The sequence below is a fragment of the Salvia splendens genome, chromosome 17 (assembly GCF_004379255.2).
Source record: "Salvia splendens isolate huo1 chromosome 17, SspV2, whole genome shotgun sequence".
NCBI lineage: Eukaryota > Viridiplantae > Streptophyta > Magnoliopsida > Lamiales > Lamiaceae > Salvia > Salvia splendens.
The window spans coordinates 27,750,195-27,767,575 of NC_056048.1; the positions used below are offsets into that span (position 1 = coordinate 27,750,195).

The window sequence follows — 17,381 nt, forward strand, 5'->3', positions numbered from 1 at the left end:
CTGGAAGCTCCACCTTCTTCTTGGTGTTCAGAGATTTCAACATCCTCATCAGCATCAGACCAAGCAGATTTCTCATCAAACTCAAACTCTTGAATGCTAGAGCTACTGTCACCACCAGGGGGTGCTTTACTTTTCTTGAATGGCATTTCTCCTTCATCGAACACTACATCTCTACTCACAATGATATTCTGACCCCCTTCATCCATATTCCACAACCTATATCCCTTCACTCCATCTTGGTATCCCAACATCACACATTTTCTTGCTCTTGGTTCCAACTTATTCTGCTTGATATGTGCATAAGCCGCACACCCAAAAATCTTCAAGCCTGAGTAGTCTCCCAAAGTTCCATACCATCTCTGATCAGGAGTCTCATTAGAAATTGATGAAGAGGGGCATTTGTTAATCAGATCAGCTGCAGTAGAAACAGCCTCTGCCCAAAATTTCTTTGGCATTCCAGAGTAGAACAACATGCATCTCACTCTTTCTAGCAACGTCCTGTTCATCCTCTCTGCCAGCCCGTTCTGTTGAGGGTTCCTTGGCACGGTCCTATGCCTTCTTATCCCTTTCATTTTACAGAAGCTATCAAACTCAGTAGATAAGAACTCCATCCCATTATCAGTTCTTAAGTACTTCAGCACTGACCCTTTCTCATTTTCATATCTAGTATGCCATTCTCTAAACCTCTCAAATGCTTGAGACTTCTCTTTGAGGATGTAAACCCATACCTTTCTTGAATAGTCATCTATAATAGATATGAAATACTTACCTCCACCTATGGATTCTGCTGGAGAAGGCCCCCATAAGTCACTGTGAGCATATACAAAGGGAGCTGTTGTAGTGTGCTTTCCACCAGAGAATGGTAGCCTTTTTGCCTTTCCAAGAATACAAGACTCACATTTATTGAGCCTCTCTGATGTCCCCAGCCTCATTACACCCAGCCTAGCAAGCTCCTTGATGCCTTTTTCCCCCACATGCCCAAGTCTAGCATGCCACAGATCCAGGCTCTCTGACTGAGTAACATTTGCTGCATTGATCACGGTTTCACCCACCAAGTAATACAGGCTATTCTTTCTTTTGGCCTCCATGACTATTCTGGGACCCTTTGTCACCCTGAGTACTCCGTTACTGGACTCAAACCTGTAGCCCTTGGACTCCAGCAGCCCTAAAGAAATCAAGTTTCTCTTGATCTGAGGTATGAACCTCACTTCTGTGAGAGTTTTTACACTACCATCACTCACCTTCAGCTTGATTTCTCCAATCCCTCTAACATCACATGTCTGATCATTCCCCAACATTACTGATCCTGTGTGTGCTGTCAACTTTTGAAACCAGGATCTGTGGGAGCATATATGAAAGGAGCAACCCGAGTCCATGATCCAAGATTCTTCAATTCTTGCCCCTGAGAGTATATTCAAGGCCTCATTGGCCTCCACTTCCTGAGCAAGATCTGCAGTATTTGAACCTGCATTGATCGCTTGTTCTTGCTTCCTTTTCCAAGCAAAACATGCCTTCTTCAAGTGACCCGGCTTTCTGCAATAGTAGCAGCTTCTAGTCTCCCTCTCTCCCTCAGCCTTATCTTTGTTTTGTTTCTTCTTGTTGAAAACTTTCTTGTTCTGACCCTTCTTCAAGAAAAGACTCTCAGCCACTGGATCATTTTGTCTAGTAGAAGTGGAATAATCATTCTTATGCGATTCCTTCATTTTCAGAGCAGAATGAATTTCTTCATATGTAACCTTGGACTCTCTTCCAAGTAACACCGCATCCTTGAAGTGTTCAAAACTCTTAGGAAGCGAATTCAGCAGCATCAAGGCTTTATCTTCATCCTTGATCATTTCATCGATATTTTCCAAATCATCTACACACTTACCAAATTCTTCAAGTTGCTCTGTAATTCCTCTCGCATCTGAGAATCTGAATGCAAGGAGCTTCTGCTTCAGGTGTAAACGATTTGTAATGGACTTGGTCATGTACAATGACTCAAGTTTTGTCCATACTCCCGCAGCTGTCTCCTCTTTGGAGACTTCCCTCAGAACCCTATCTGACAAATTCAAGATTAGGGTGCTGTAGGCTCTATACTGCATATCCTGAAGCTTTCCTTTCTCTTTTTCATCGACCTCCGCTTCTTTCTCGGCATCGACTTCATTCTTCAAGATATTCCATAGGCCCTGCTGCATCAAGATGGCCTTTATCTTCAACCTCCACAGCCCAAAGTCATTTTTCCCGGTGAACTTCTCCACCTCAAACTTAGCTGTAGACATTTCTCAAACAGACGGTGGGCAATCGCCAAGATCAGCTCAAGTACCGGAATTCTTGGACCCTAACTATCACAGAAAGCAATCAAGAACTCCTTTGGGAAATTCCCACAGACGGCGCCACCTATTGGGTTGCGTTGCCGCTGATCTCACACACGTAATCGAGAAAACAAAGCACACAAACGATATAACGTGGTTCGGTGATAAACCACCTACGTCCACGGAGAAGATGACCGGAATCTTATTGATGAACTCTTTACAATTACAATGAACTCACACTCACACTCTACCGCTCACAACCGCTCGCTATCTTGAGAATTAATCTCTCTGGGTGTGTGTGTATATGGTGTAATTCTGCTACTTCACTACTGAGCTCTATCGAGCTATTTATACAAGATGCAATCAAGAAATAAAATCCAACTAACTCTATTTCCCAAAGTTAGTTATAACCGCTACTCGGCTCAAAACCGAACTCTTCCTTCTCGGCTAGTTCCAGCTCAAAGCCGAGCTTCCTTCTTCTGCCTTCTTCTTCTCGGCTAGTTCCAGGCTAGTTCCAGCTCGGTAAGCCGAGCTTACCGAACTCCTTTCACCGAACTCCTTTCTAGCCGAACTCCTTTCTAGCCGAACTCCTTTCTAGCCGAGCTAGCTCAAAGCCGAGCTTCATTTCTTGATCTCTTCTTTGAGCTGCAGCTCGGCTCCAACACTCGATCAAATCAGTAGTTTGCACGGACACACTTTCACAGATATGTTGGCTCTTTGGATGATCAGCCGCCTTTCGCACCCTCCAAATCCGTCATTGTATTAAAGTTGAAATGAAAATTCAGAGAAATAGTATTGATCATTGATGATGGAGCTTATGACTGAAGCTACTATCAATTAATGATTTTTTTAATCACACCATTATTCTATCATTCTATGATTCTATCAGAACTTAATATAGCCAATAATTTATAGTTTACTCAGTCAAATCAGCCCGGTAAATAAACTTATTTGACGGAGCTTATTAATGAAGCTTTCAAATAATTATTCAAAAGAACATCAATTTATGGTTTAATTAGTTCAATTAATTGTTAATAAAAGACATTTTTTTTAGATACGAAAATTAAAAACAATGTGTTAAATAAATCCGTAATAAATAAAGTAAGAGAAATATATCCTGCATGTAATTACCGGATTAGGATAGTTAGAACTAATTGTCACAAAAGTAATTATTTTACCTCCATTTTCGCTTTTCTTTTTAATTTTCTCAGTATGATTTTTTGACGATATTTTCAGTGTTATTTTTTGTCTTAAAGAAATGAATTTTCAATTAAAGGAAAAGGAAAGGGAGAGAATCAATAGAAGCAAAATTGCCCAATTGATTCCACTGCCGAATCAGAAACTCGGAGAATTTGCTGCAAATCCTTGAAATTCGAAATAGTAAACATCGGAGATGGCGGATGCCAAGAAGATGCGGAGCGAAGCGAGCACCAGCGGCGGGGGTGGAAGAGGCGAAAGCGTGGTCGGCGACGTCGGTCGCCGGAAAAGCACTTGTGGCTACTGCAAATCTGGAGCCCGCACCAGTGTTTCTCATGGTGAGTGCATCGATTGCTCGTGGCTCCCCGATTTGTATGATTCAGCTGTGGAACTTTTGAACAAGTGAACGAACTGTCACTTTAGCAATTAGAAATGCGTTTTCGGTAGGAGAAATGATTGGGGATTTGAGGTTAGGTTTTTGATGTTGTTATTCGTTTGGAGAGAATTATGTTTTTCTGTGATTAGGTGTTGGATGAGAATTGTTGGTTACTAAATATCGCAATTTTTGAGCTTAATGATGATGTAAATGAGTTATGTTATGAATTTTGGAAATCTTATTTTGTAGGGCTTTGGGCACATAGTTTGACGGTTGACGATTATCAAGGTTAGTTCTTTGCTTGATTCTTCAATATAATACAGTGCTATCAATTCTCTTCAGTAATTTTCTCCCACTGCTTTGTTTCTATAGCTTGGGAATCGGTTTGATACACTTGCTACTTTTGAGATTCATTTGGTTAATCAGGTCTAAATCAGTGTTATATAAATTCTAGTGGTTATCATTTACAAAATGTGCTATGCTGACGAGCACTCTTAAATAGTCCTGTGGCTCATATTTTCTATGTGAGAGAAATTAAGCACCAAATCCAGTGCAGTTTTGGTTTGTTACAGGGAACTGATGATATACTGTTAATAATTTTGTTATAATTTAATTGGTGAATGGTGATGCTGTATAATTTTTACTAGACTAGGCTGAGTTTTCTCAAACCTTTTTTTCGCTCTAGCTCTCCTTGACAGAGGCTGGAGAAGATCTGGCTGTTTCCTGTACAAACCCGATATGGAGAAAACATGCTGCCCCTCATATACTATTCGTCTCAAAGCTGCTGACTTTGTTCCTTCAAAGGAACAAGTGCGCGTGTCTAAAAAGATGCAAAGGTATACCCATAACTCCACCATTTCATTGTATGCAAATTAATTCATTTATTTACTTAATGCAAGCCTTCTGCTGGTTCTCTATATTAATGCATGAGCTCTATAAACGGCTTGGTAGTTGGTCAGCTTTTAAAATACTAATCAATTTTCTGAATTTGATTGTCCTATGATTTGCCTGTTTGACTAAAGACATGATAAGGAACCTGTCAGTTTCCTAGCATAATCCCCGTCTGTAATATTTTTATCTGCTTGAATATCCCTTGCAGTCTTGATGCTTCCTCGATTTTAGTATCTTTCCCTTGATGTCTTGAGGATGTTTATGTTGCTTCATTTGGAACTTTAGTTACTTGTCACAAACAATCCTTATTTTGGAAAGTTTCCAATGGGTAAATAGCTAAATGTGAGTTGATCTTTCTAGGTTTTTAAATCGCACATTAGATGTGACCACAACAGGCAAGTCAGCTAATGAGCTGAATTCTGCGGCCGCTTCCAGCTCTGGAGATAACTGCGAAAAAAAATCTGCTACAGTGGATTCCTCCAAAGTTGATGGCAAAGATAAGGATAAAACTGGTCAGTCTGTGCATTTCTTGTCAGACCAGATTGATAAAACAGTAGAGCTATGTGTAGAATCTGGCGAATTACCTGCTAACATACAGCTGCCAAAGGCTTCCGTCAAACAAGTGACACCAGCTAAAAGAAAATTGCAAGCAGAAAACTCAGAAGAACTGATGTTCTCCTGCAATGTTGCCTTCCAGATTGTCGCTACTATACGGCGACTAAAGAAAGAAGTTGAGCATGTGAAATCAGTTGAACATGGACTCGGAGGGAACAAAGATGCCGTCTCTGACCTTTCCCCTCAGAAGACTGCTGAAATTTTGGTGAGCCACTTGAAGCCGCTAGCACAATCCCATGGTTTGTCAGTTAGAGCTTGCAACGGACACATAAATTTCTATTCTGCTATAGAAAAGGCTGATCTGGTGGAAGTTGGTAGAAGCACAGGCTCCAAAACTCCTCTCTCAGATGCTGATGCTAATAAAAGAACTCTAAAGAAAAACACTGAAGGAGGCAGCCAAGAAAGGAGGATTGAGCTTCGATTAAATAAATCTAGCTTTGATTATGAAGAGTACTGTTTATACAGAAAATATCAACTCAGGGTGCATAACGATACACCTGAGCATGTGACTGAAAGCTCATACAAGAGATTTTTGGTTGACACTCCTTTAGTATATGTTCCACCGAATGGTGATGGCTCGGTGCCCCCGTGTGGCTTTGGCTCTTTCCATCAGCAGTATGTGGTAGATGGGAAGCTAATTGCTGTTGGGGTTATTGATATATTGCCAAAGTGTTTGTCGAGCAAGTATTTATTTTGGGATCCTGATTATGCATTTCTATCACTTGGGAAATATTCAGCTCTAGAAGAAATCAAATGTGTTCAGGTGAACCAAGTACATTGCCCCATGCTTCAGTACTATTATCTTGGCTATTATATTCACTCGTGCAGCAAAATGAGGTACAAAGCTGCATATCGACCATCTGAACTCCTCTGTCCTCTTCGCTACGAGTAAGTACACCCAATTACTGCTTTTATTAGCCTATTACTAGAGCACACAACACATTCACAAATAAAAATTCCATAGTGAAGCTTTTGTGAGATGTAGTACAAAGAGTATTCTTCATAAATTTCAACTTGTTACTTATTCACATTACAAGTTTTGATTGTCAGACTTTGCATTCCAGTTTCTGTGTTCCAGTAACTTATTATACTCTAATTTGTCAGGTGGGTTCCATATGATATCGCAAAGCCACTTCTTGATAGAAAAAAGTATATGGTCTTATCAGATCATGCCACTCTACAAAACGAAGATTCATCGCTGTTGAAGGTGAGTGATGGGCACATGGAAGAGCAGCAAAATGAGCTTGACCAGGAGACCACGGATGATGTCGGTATGCACGATGATGAAATGACTGAACTCGACTCGGATTCATCCGACGTTGAATCAGACTCAGAAGTTGGTGCCTCAACCACTGTGGTCCTGGACGATGCCGACCTTGATAATGTTTTGATTGGAATAAGAGGACTTCGTCTCCGATACAAGGTATATTCTCTTATCAAAATGTTTACTTTTGTTGTGCCAATGCCATAATGTGATAGTCATGTTAAACATCGATTGAAGGACCTTAAACACGCGTTTGATCCGAGTCAGAGGAAGTTCCTGGAAACGCAGTTAGAAAGATATGCCATAGCTGTGGGTACTGAGCTCTCAGGCCAGATGGTTTACACAGCAGGGTAGATCTCATCTCTTCGAGGGCATATATTGGTGATCGACGGTCTGGATCTTCGCAAGGTAATTCGGCTTTCGGAGCTACACAGCTGGGAGTTTATCTATTGTTCCACCAGATATGGTGCTCATTTCATTTTCCATCTGTTTCTGCTGTTACTTTCTCTATTAACACTTCATGAAATTACAAGGTGTTTCTGTAATTAATTGATTTGTATATTTCAGATGTTCAAATGAATTATAGACTTGTTTGACTCAGCTACAATATGTTATTATCTCCAATTATGATTTTTTACTTTGATGTTGATATTGTACATTTTTACTTTGTCGCGTGGGGGCCACAACATGATTAGGACCGATGCATGCACACACCCTTGGGTAGGAGAAAAGGCCAAATTAGATGAAGGTGATTTACCTAATCTTCCCTATTTAAAAGCAGTGATTAAAGAGACACTGAGGTTGTACCCAGCAGGCCCACTACTTGTACCAAGCCAAACAATCGAAAAATGCATACTAGAGGGCTACGAGATTCAACCTAACACAACAGTTTTCGTTAACGCGTGGGCGATTACACGAGATCCCGAGTATTGGGACGATTCGAACGAGTTTAGGCCCGAGAGGTTCTTGGATACTAATATCAGCATCACATGACATGACTTCGGAGCGATCCCGTTTTGATCGGGCCGTAGAATTTGCCCCGGAATATCGATGGGACTTGCAAACGTGGAGCTCACGGCTGCAAGTCTTGTTTATCATTTTGACTGGAAGATGCCTCATGGTCATGAGCTGAGGATATTGATACAGATGTGCCGGGGATTACTATGCATAAGAAAAATCCACTTATCCTTGTGGCCAGAGAGACTGTGTTGTTTAGTATACTTTTTTTAAAGGCATGTATGTATGTATATTAATAATGCAACTCCGTTCATGACATGTTTTCATTCTATCTTTAGTAGGTAAGGATTTGTCTTAGTTCTCGTGCCAGATCAATTGCACGGAGGGAGTATTATTGATACACATAAACTAGTATACTATATACATAAGTCGGAAATTTGAATTATCATTGTTATGGGTACATTAAAATTCATTATTGATTCTCTTAAAATGATTTAGTTTCACAATCTAAGGATAAATAGTGGATTTGAAAAATTCAGTGCTCCACGCATACCACGGTGGACAACTGATGTAGTATGTCCTACCAATAAAATTTTGACAACTAGATATATACATGGACACACCTCCACCTATAAACACACATGGCTGCATATGTATAGAAATTTTGTACGTCCCTTATATAACACATATGCCTCTATACACACACATTAATTACGTTGTATTTAATGCACTTAAATCTTTCACATTAAATAAATATAGATTGTGGAGAAAAATTTACATACTGATAATAGTCATCAGCAATTTACATTGTGGAAAGTATATTTTTTATTGCTAGCATTGCATATAGGAGTAATATTTAAAACTGAAAGAGATACTAATACTTAAAAGAGAAGTATACAATATACAAGAATATATGCAAGAAATCAAACGGTTACAATGCTAAAACTTGTCTTTCAGATGCTGAAGGTGCTGAAAGAATAAAAAAGATACTGAAATTGAGTTATAATTATTTGCCTTCACCATCTCTGAAGAAATGTTTTGCATACTGTTCAATTTTTCCTAAAGGTCACAGGGTTTGGAAGCGGCAAGTGATTGAGCAGTGGATGGCAGAAGGTTTTCTTCAACCAGATGAAAGAAATGAGATGGAAGATGTGGGAAATAAGTTTTTCAACGTTCTTCTACACAACTCTTTGCTTCAAGTTGCATGGCGAGATGGATATGGAAATGTAGAAGGTTGTGTGATGCACGATCTAGTGCATGATCTTGCATCTTCTGCTCTATCTAACAATGCAGACGGTACCATCTCCATCCGATACATGTTTCTCGAAGAAGAATCAAGTCATATTTCGAAAGGAGTGGCCAAGCAATTGCGTACATTAATCTTGAAAAGTGGAACTTCTAATACCACGTTCTCAGACTTCCAATGACTGCATAATCTAACTCTCAATGATCGTAATATTACAGAGTTGTCCAATTCAATTAGGAAGTTGATACATTTGAGATATCTTGATATTTCAAATACATGTATTAAAGACTTGCCGGAGTGGATTGGTGAACTCAGCCACTTGCAAACGTTAAGATTATCACATGTTTCGTGTTCGCAGAAACTGGCAAACACGTTGAAGTACTTGGTTAACTTAAGGCATCTGTATATCAAAGATGTAGAGTTGCCTGCGGAGATTGGGAGATTAACAAGTCTCCAAGCACTACCTTACTTCAATGTGGGCGAAGAGAAGGGCTATCATATTGAAGAACTCGGAAGTTTGAATGATATCAAAGGAGAATTAGCAATCAGAAGTCTTGAGAGGGTGCGTGACAAGGAAGAGGCTATGAAAGCCAATATATTGCAGAAGCAACACTTATCTGAGTTGCGGTTTGAATGGGGATTGGATTGTTGGGGTGAAAGAAATGATGAGAGTGTGTTGGAAGGTCTCAAACCTCATGCAAATCTGAAGGAGTTGGCAACCGAACACCACCCTAGTATATTGGGTTAAAATGGGTAAAATTGAATCATAATCTTTCTACGAGACGAAAGCCCAACATAACGTCCTCGAAATATATGTCGATCCCTTTGGGGAAGTACCTAAATAGTTGTGATTAATTTCATACACTTATTAGAGATAACAAAGTACGGGCCGGGGCCGAGGCTGAGCTCATTAGACCGAAAGGGAAAATTTGGGCCTAAAAATATGTTTTTTGTTTATTTATATGGCAAGCCAGGGCCATATGGGCTATATATATCTTTGGATTGGACCGGCCCAACCCAATATCTTACTGGCCCATAATCTATATGGTCAGATTAGTTAATTATATATGTAAAAAAAATTAATTAATTTTGTCACTTTATATATATATACCTCTTTATAGCTTCATTCAGGTCTGATTCATTCATTGTAGTTGAATGCATCATCAAACCCCAATTTGTTCTTCAAAAGGTCAACCTTGAACAAGCCATAACGTTTAGTTTGTTAATAGCCTCCAATAAATAAAGTTAAATTCTCAATTGATGCTTGATTAACATATATACATATAATCAAAGTGGAGAAAAAATTTCAGTGGTCCATCCACGAGGTGTCAATACCAAAGGTATGCCCTACTAATAGATACTTGACAAGTGGAATTATATATAGTTATGCTTCCAACTAGATATATAAACAATAGAAACATTAAATTAGGGATATACTAATATGCACACTAATTTTAAAGAGCTAATGTACATCCAATCATGTGCTGCCACGTGGCACGAAAAATGCAATATTGAAAAGGATAAAATGCAATATACATTTGTAGAAGCTATAGATGAATTTCGGCAGATTGTATTTTTGTTATATGCAGATTGCATTTTTTATTGTAGAGTTTTGCATTTTAGATATAGACTGTTTATTTGCATTTTATATATAGACGGATTGCATTTATATATAATTTATTTTGCATGGTAAACAATTTATGTCAACATGCAAAACTCAACAATATAGAATGCAATTTGCCTATAACTAAAATGTAATCTACATGAAAATTGATTAATTACAAATGTTGTGTGTGAGTTAGGCAAATGTAGTGAGGTTAATACCTAATGACCTATGCACAACCACAAATACAATAAAATTTGCCAGCCATAACCTAAAGTCATAAAGAAAAAAAACACACTGAGACCCGTTCAGTGACCTTTTAGGTAGGGCTGGTAAATCGTGCGGATTGGGTCGTTATCGGGTCAACCTGATAATGACCCAACCCAATAAGGCCTAACCTGAACCCGACCTGTTAAGGAAACTGTAAATCCGAACAAGAACCCGACCTGCTACCTTCAAATCCGAACACGACCCGCACCCGACACGAACCCGTTATCGACACGATATAATATGGGTTGACACGACACGATAACAACCCGAACCTGATATTACACGATTAAAACCTAATATTACACGATTAAACCTTAATTTTTAACCTAATTTACACAATTAAAATTCGTTTTATACTATTTAAACCTAATTTATAAGAAATTAAAAAATTAAAGTAATATATATTTTAATAAATAATAATAAAAATAATAATATTATTTCTTAATGGGTTACCCGTATCCGACCCGCATCCGACCCGAACCCAACCCGAAATTATCGAGTTCTTAATGGGTCAACCTGATAAGGACACGGATCCAATAAGACTTGACCCCAACCCAATAATTTAGTGCGGATTCGTGTCAGATTATCGTGTCGTGTCGAAAATTGCCAGCCCCACTTTTATGGCCTGGTGGGGCCCATGTAATTGGATTTTTTTTTCAAGTGTTCAGTGTTTAAGAATTGCGGCTGTTGTTAATTTTTGTTTTTTTATTAAATGGGTGCTGACGAAAGTACACCCGACTATTATAGAGAAGCGCATAAATGGGTGCGAACTATCTTTTTTTGGTCCATGACTATTATAGAGAAGCGAACTATCTTTTTTGGTCAACGAAATTTGTCAAAGTATCATTTTAGATCCGCGAACTTTAAAAATATCATTTGAGGTTCGTTAACTATGAGTTAATATCAATCGAAGTACTTTTTTACTATTTTCATATTTTTTGGACGAAAATACCCTCAATACCTTGAATGTATATATTTTTAATAAACTTATCACAAACTCATATTAGACCAAACAAAGTGTAAAGTTTGTTATATTTTAGACCAATTTTCAAGTTCGTGGGAAATATCATATCTTGGCAAAAGTTGATGATTTTAGAGACCGATATCCCTTTATAAAACAATATGTATTGGAAAAAAATGCTTCCTGTTATGTGTTGAAAATTTGGAAGTGCAATAAATTGAAAGGAATAATTTTCTTTAACCAAGCGTGAAATATGTTTATTTTTAGATGTGTGGGGCTGGTCCGAGGAGTACTATAGAATTGATCATGCTTATGAAATAAATGTTGGAAAAAATAACAGAGGAGTAATATAATACTAGTATAATAAATATCAATTATTGATCAACCATTGGCGGCGGATTATAATAAATATCAATAATTGATCAACCATTGGCAGCGGATTCAAAATATAATTTGGATTGGAAATTTGTATTCTCAACTTATAACGTTTAGAAGACTGCAATATTTTAGTTTAATTTAAGCCCACATAATGGTGGTTGAATTTAATCTCCATGCCGGGCCCACGAGTAATTTCAATTTGATTGAAGGATGGTAAAATTATATTATGAAATTTCAACATGAAAATATTAATATTATAATATAAGAATAATATTATTATTGTGTATCTAATTAACAACCTCCCCTGCTGTGACTGAATGCACAACATGAGATCCAAATCCGAACTATTTAGTGGTATTACTTCCACTCAAATTCAAATGTTCTATCCCTTTGACCCGTGAACTCAAGCGTCGATTTCTCTTGACTAGGTCATCTAGAAATAACAAACAAAATATAAAGTTTGTTATATTTTAGATCAATTTTCAAGTTCGTGGGAAATATCATATCTTGGCCAAAGTTGATTTTAGAGACGTATAGCCTTTTATAAAACAATATATATTTGGAAAAAAATTATTTCCTGTTATGTGTTGAAAATTTGGAAGTGCAATGAATTGAAAGGAATAATTTTCTTTAACCAAGCGTGAAATACATTTATTTTTAGATGTATGGGGCTGGTCCGAGCAGGAGTACTATAAAATTGACCATGCTTGTGAAAAATAAATGTTGGATTTATTGCAGGAGAACTTGAAAATATAAATGACTATAGAGGAGTAATATAATACTAATATAATCCTAGTACAATAAATATCAATAATTGATATAAAACAATGAAGCTGAACACCAGAATTCCACCAGAATTAACGGCAAAATGGGTGAGGAAATTAGCAACAAGCAAGTGATACTAAAAAACTATGTCGAAACATCTTTGAAAGAATCCGATATGTCGCTTAGAACTTCCAAAATTCAGCTTAAAATTCCCAGCGGTTGCGACGGCGCGGTTTTGGTGAAGAATCTCTACTTATCCTGCGATCCTTTCATTATTAACCGCATGAAGAAGCGAGAGGTCTATATTGCTTCTTACACGCCGGATTCTGTAAGTTTAGTTTTTTTATTGAAATTTTTCTTGTTGAAATTAATTTTTTCTTCTTGTTGGAATAGAATTTGTTATATACGTCTTGATTCAAATTAAAAAAAATTGACTTAGGGCATTAGCAATGGAGCGCCCTATGCACCGCCACATCATCATTTTATCCTCCTACCCTTCCGCCTGCAGTGGGGCGCCCTATAAGCCGCCCTAAGCATTTTCTTTATTTGAATATTTAAATAACCACAAAAATTGGAAAAAACCTTCATTTCATTTAAAATTAATACATTACAATACGAATTAAAAAAATACGCATTCTCAACGACGACATCGAATAAGGCTCGAGTCAAGGTCCGACTTACGCCCTCCGAAGTACTCCAGTTGTCGTCGTGGTTCATTTTTGTTTGTGAGAGATGATCGAAATATTCGTATGGAAAGTGAGAGATGATCGAAATATTCGTATGAAAAATAGAATGAGAAACGAGGTTTAAATAGACAAAAATTTGAAAAAAAAATGAAAGCAGGTTGCATCGTCCGCGCCATCATCCGCGTCGCCCACAGTGGGCGGACGATGGCGCGGACGATGCCCTATCGTCCGCGGACGATCTATAGGGCACAGAGATGCATCGGGCATCATCCGCACACCCACAGTGGCGAACGATGGCGCGTCCGAAGCATCGGGCTGCCTACCGTCCGTCCCATTGCGGATGCCCTTATACCCCTTCCGTCCCCAACAACTCCAATTTTATAAATTACCACTGCCGCTCTACCCTCTCCTCCTCCCCTTTGTTGCCGTCCACCCTTTCTCTCCCATGAGCCATCTAAAAGAAATTCAATTAGAAAAACTCAAATTCCTCCTCGTCTTAACACGATTGTGTCCTCTGTCCGGCACACTAGATTCTCGACCTCCCTCTCTTTTCCCTTTTGATCTCCTCTCTCAAAAGAAGATCTCGACGCCTCTTCTTCTTCGTTATGGGTTGCCTGCTGTCCTCCGAGGGCAGCGCTACTGCTGTCCGAAGTCAAACCGCCGCCGTCGCAGGTCGCCGCTGCCTCCGGCAGGCGTATATTACAGCTGCTGCCATGTGCCATTCCAGCTCCGGCTGCCTCATTTTTTCTAGTTAAATTCTTAATTCAATTCCATGTTCTTTAAGGTTTGATTTAATTTGCAGATTACATGAATGCAAATACATAAAAGAAAATTGAAATTGGATGGTGGGACCTTTACAACTAGATCAGTTAGATTAGCAAATGGTTTATGCAACTCTAAAGGAATTTGGCCTTGGTGGGCGGAGGAATTGAGATGGGCGTTTTCTGGCATGAGAGCGAGGGAGGGTTTGGAGCTGGAGATGGTGGTTGATGGAATAAAATAAATCAAAAATTGTGTTAAAAATATTAGGGATAATTTGGTCAGTTGTTACACACAATGAAAGAAATAATATGAAAAAAGAAGTAAAAATACATAAAAATTCGAAAATCCCTTATTTCAAAAAATTCGTGTGCCATGGTCCCATGTTTCGAAAGGTCAACGAATTTAATCTCAAATTTCGAAAGGCCTGCAAATTAATGGGGGACGGAGGGAGTAATAGATGATCTCATTGGAATATAATAGTACTCCCTCCGTTCCTTGTTATTAGAGACATTTCTTTTCGGCACAAATTTTAAGAATAGTGTGTTAAATTGATGGTGAAAAAAGTAAGATAGAGTAAAGCAAGAGAGATGAAGAGAGAATAAAGGAAAATGGAGATTTACTTTTTGCCAAAAATAGAAATGACTCAATTAACTTGGAACTTTCTAAAATAGAAATATGACTCTATCAACATGGAACGAAGGAAGAAATAAAAATTGTATCTTTCCATAGTTAAAATGTTGGTTTTGTCTTTTTGAGGTTCTTGTTTGATGAATAGTTTGAGATTTTGGGGAGAAAAATAAAAACTGTATCTTTAAATTGATAAAATGTTTGTTATGTCTTTTTGGTGTTTCTGCAGAGGTCTTGTTTAATGAATAGTTTGAGATTTTGGGGAAAGAAATAACAAAATGTTATCTTTCCATTAATACAATGTTGGTTGCATCTTTTTTGTGTTTCTGATATTAGTTGATGTTTGACCTTTTTCTGGTGACAGCTTATTACTGGATATGGAGTGTCGAAAGTACTGGATTCGTCTCATCCAAATTTCAAGACGGGTGAGCTAGTTTGGGGGTTTACTAGCTGGGAGGAGTATAGCCTTATTAAAGATCCAAACATATTCCTTACTGGCTGGCAGGAACATAGCATTATTAAAGATCCAAAACTATTGCTTAAGGTTCAAGATAAAGATTTGCCTCTCTCTTATTATACAGGGATTCTTGGTGAGTTTCTCGAGCCCATTGTGATGATCAGCTTATTTAGCCTATAGCCTTTAAATTCCACGCTTGATTCCTGCTTCCTAATTCTGAGGTAGAACTAGTTGTTTATCTAGTTATGTATGCAGTTAAACTGTTAACGAAACAAGTTGTTGATGAAGTATATATTCTTGAATTAGGAGGGAAATAGATTGGGAAATATTTGATTTGTGGCGTGTATCTTGATAATTTCTGAAAAACAACGATAGGAGATGTACGAACGTGAGACTGAAAATCAACGTGTTTCGTGTTATCATTTTAGGCATGCCTGGCATGACAGCTTATGTTGGTTTTTTCGAGTTTTGCTCTCCCAAAAAGGGGGAAACTGTGTATGTCTCTGCTGCATCCGGAGCTGTTGGTCAGCTCGTTGGTCAGTTTGCAAAGACAGCAGGTTGTTACGTTGTTGGGAGTGCAGGGAGCAAGGAAAAGGTAAGAATCTAATGGCTTATCGAAAACTTATTAGATCGTTGGCTAGATTGGTTGTCGATTTATGTGCTATTTTTCTTCCGTGGCAAGTTTATGTTTCACATTTGATGAACAAGTCGGCTGTTGCATTGATGAAGGTCGATATCTTGAAGAACAAATTCGGGTTTGACGAAGCATTCAACTACAAAGAAGAGCGAGACTATAATGCAGCGTTGAAGAGGTGACCTTTTGCCTCCCTATGATCTATCATTTCTATAAAAATGTGTATTCTTATTTAACATTGAAGAATAGTTAGTAATTTAACACACAATACATATTTATGTTCTTATATAAGAAAAGAATCCTTTTGTATCCAACACAAATTTCATAAAAACTACCAAAACACCGCGAAGTTTGGTAAAAACCACGAAGTATGAATCAGTTCGCAATAATCCCACGTCTGTGGATAACAAATCCAAATATATAATTTTTTTGGTTAGTTTTTTGAAAGAATTTGACCAAATTTTATAGTTTTTCCGACAATTTGTCGTTATATAGATAATACTCACAAATTTGTGTCGTTGTTCATTAGGCACTTCCCCGATGGCATCGACATCTACTTTGAGAACGTAGGAGGAAAGATGCTCGAAGCGGCTCTAAGCAACATGAGACTCCACGGTCGTGTTGCTGTTTGTGGGATGATCTCCCAATACAGCCTCGAGCAGCCCGAAGGCGTCCACAACTTGCTTAACCTATTGACAAAACGGATCCGTATGGAAGGATATATCGTTAGCGACCACTACCATCTCTACCCGAAGTTCCTGGAGATGGTTGTGCCTCTAATCAAGGAAGAGAAGATCACATATGTCGAAGACATAGCCGAAGGCATTGAAAGCGCGCCTGGGGCTCTCGTTGGCTTATACTCCGGTCGCAACGTCGGGAAGCAAGTGGTAGTGGTTGCTCGTGAGTAATTCTGTTTTTCGCAGAGTGAATCATCGGAAATAAGGAAGGATTTAAATAAGGGTATAATCATGAATTATAAATATATAATCATGAATTTGATGTATTGTTATTAATTGAAACATGAAGGACTTAAATAAGGCTAATCATCCCAAATAACAGAATCTGTATTGCAATTTTATTGATTTTCAAACTATTGCACAAATTATGAGACAACACCTCCAATACTTCATTTCTTATTTATCTCTTCCATTTACTATTCATGGCTCTCATTATTTCATTTTCTATTTAATTTATTTATTATAAAACTTAATTAAAATACAAGATTTCTGAATTTTAACTTCCATAGACGTCTCTGGTAGGGATGTCAATCAGGTCGGCGCAGCGGGTTTCGGGCCAACTCTACCCGAGTTATGGGTCAATCAGATACGGGCTAATCGGGTAGTGGTTTTTTTCAGGTTATAGAAGTTCAACCCTAACCCTAAAAACTCGGGTTTCGGG

The 17,381-nt window shown here is 38.2% G+C and overlaps 2 protein-coding genes across 2 annotated transcripts; both read left to right on the forward strand.

Annotated features, from left to right (window-relative positions):
* The first annotated feature begins 3,524 nt into the window (after positions 1–3,524).
* On the forward strand, positions 3,525–7,237 carry LOC121773271 (arginyl-tRNA--protein transferase 2-like). Its single transcript, XM_042170085.1, has 6 exons — positions 3,525–3,829; positions 4,117–4,155; positions 4,553–4,703; positions 5,119–6,261; positions 6,478–6,796; positions 6,875–7,237. Exons 1-6 carry the CDS (start codon positions 3,688–3,690, stop codon positions 6,989–6,991), a joined length of 1,911 nt encoding a protein of 636 aa, XP_042026019.1. The 5' UTR covers positions 3,525–3,687; the 3' UTR covers positions 6,992–7,237.
* A 5,640-nt stretch (positions 7,238–12,877) lies between these two features.
* On the forward strand, positions 12,878–17,119 carry LOC121773214 ((+)-pulegone reductase-like). The gene is made up of 5 exons (XM_042170028.1): positions 12,878–13,145; positions 15,257–15,482; positions 15,778–15,944; positions 16,079–16,161; positions 16,513–17,119. Exons 1-5 carry the CDS (start codon positions 12,921–12,923, stop codon positions 16,889–16,891), a joined length of 1,080 nt encoding a protein of 359 aa, XP_042025962.1. The 5' UTR covers positions 12,878–12,920; the 3' UTR covers positions 16,892–17,119.
* The last annotated feature ends 262 nt before the right edge of the window (positions 17,120–17,381 follow it).

Coding starts and splice junctions, on each gene's coding strand:
- LOC121773271 (XM_042170085.1), top strand. CDS start 3,688: ATGGCGGATGCCAAGAAGATGCGGAGCGAAGCGAGCACCAGCGGCGGG. Junction 3,830..4,116: donor CCGCACCAGTGTTTCTCATG/GTGAGTGCATCG, acceptor CTTATTTTGTAG/GGCTTTGGGCACATAGTTTG. Junction 4,156..4,552: donor GACGGTTGACGATTATCAAG/GTTAGTTCTTTG, acceptor TTTTCGCTCTAG/CTCTCCTTGACAGAGGCTGG.
- LOC121773214 (XM_042170028.1), top strand. CDS start 12,921: ATGGGTGAGGAAATTAGCAACAAGCAAGTGATACTAAAAAACTATGTC. Junction 13,146..15,256: donor CTTCTTACACGCCGGATTCT/GTAAGTTTAGTT, acceptor TTCTGGTGACAG/CTTATTACTGGATATGGAGT. Junction 15,945..16,078: donor GTGCAGGGAGCAAGGAAAAG/GTAAGAATCTAA, acceptor GCATTGATGAAG/GTCGATATCTTGAAGAACAA.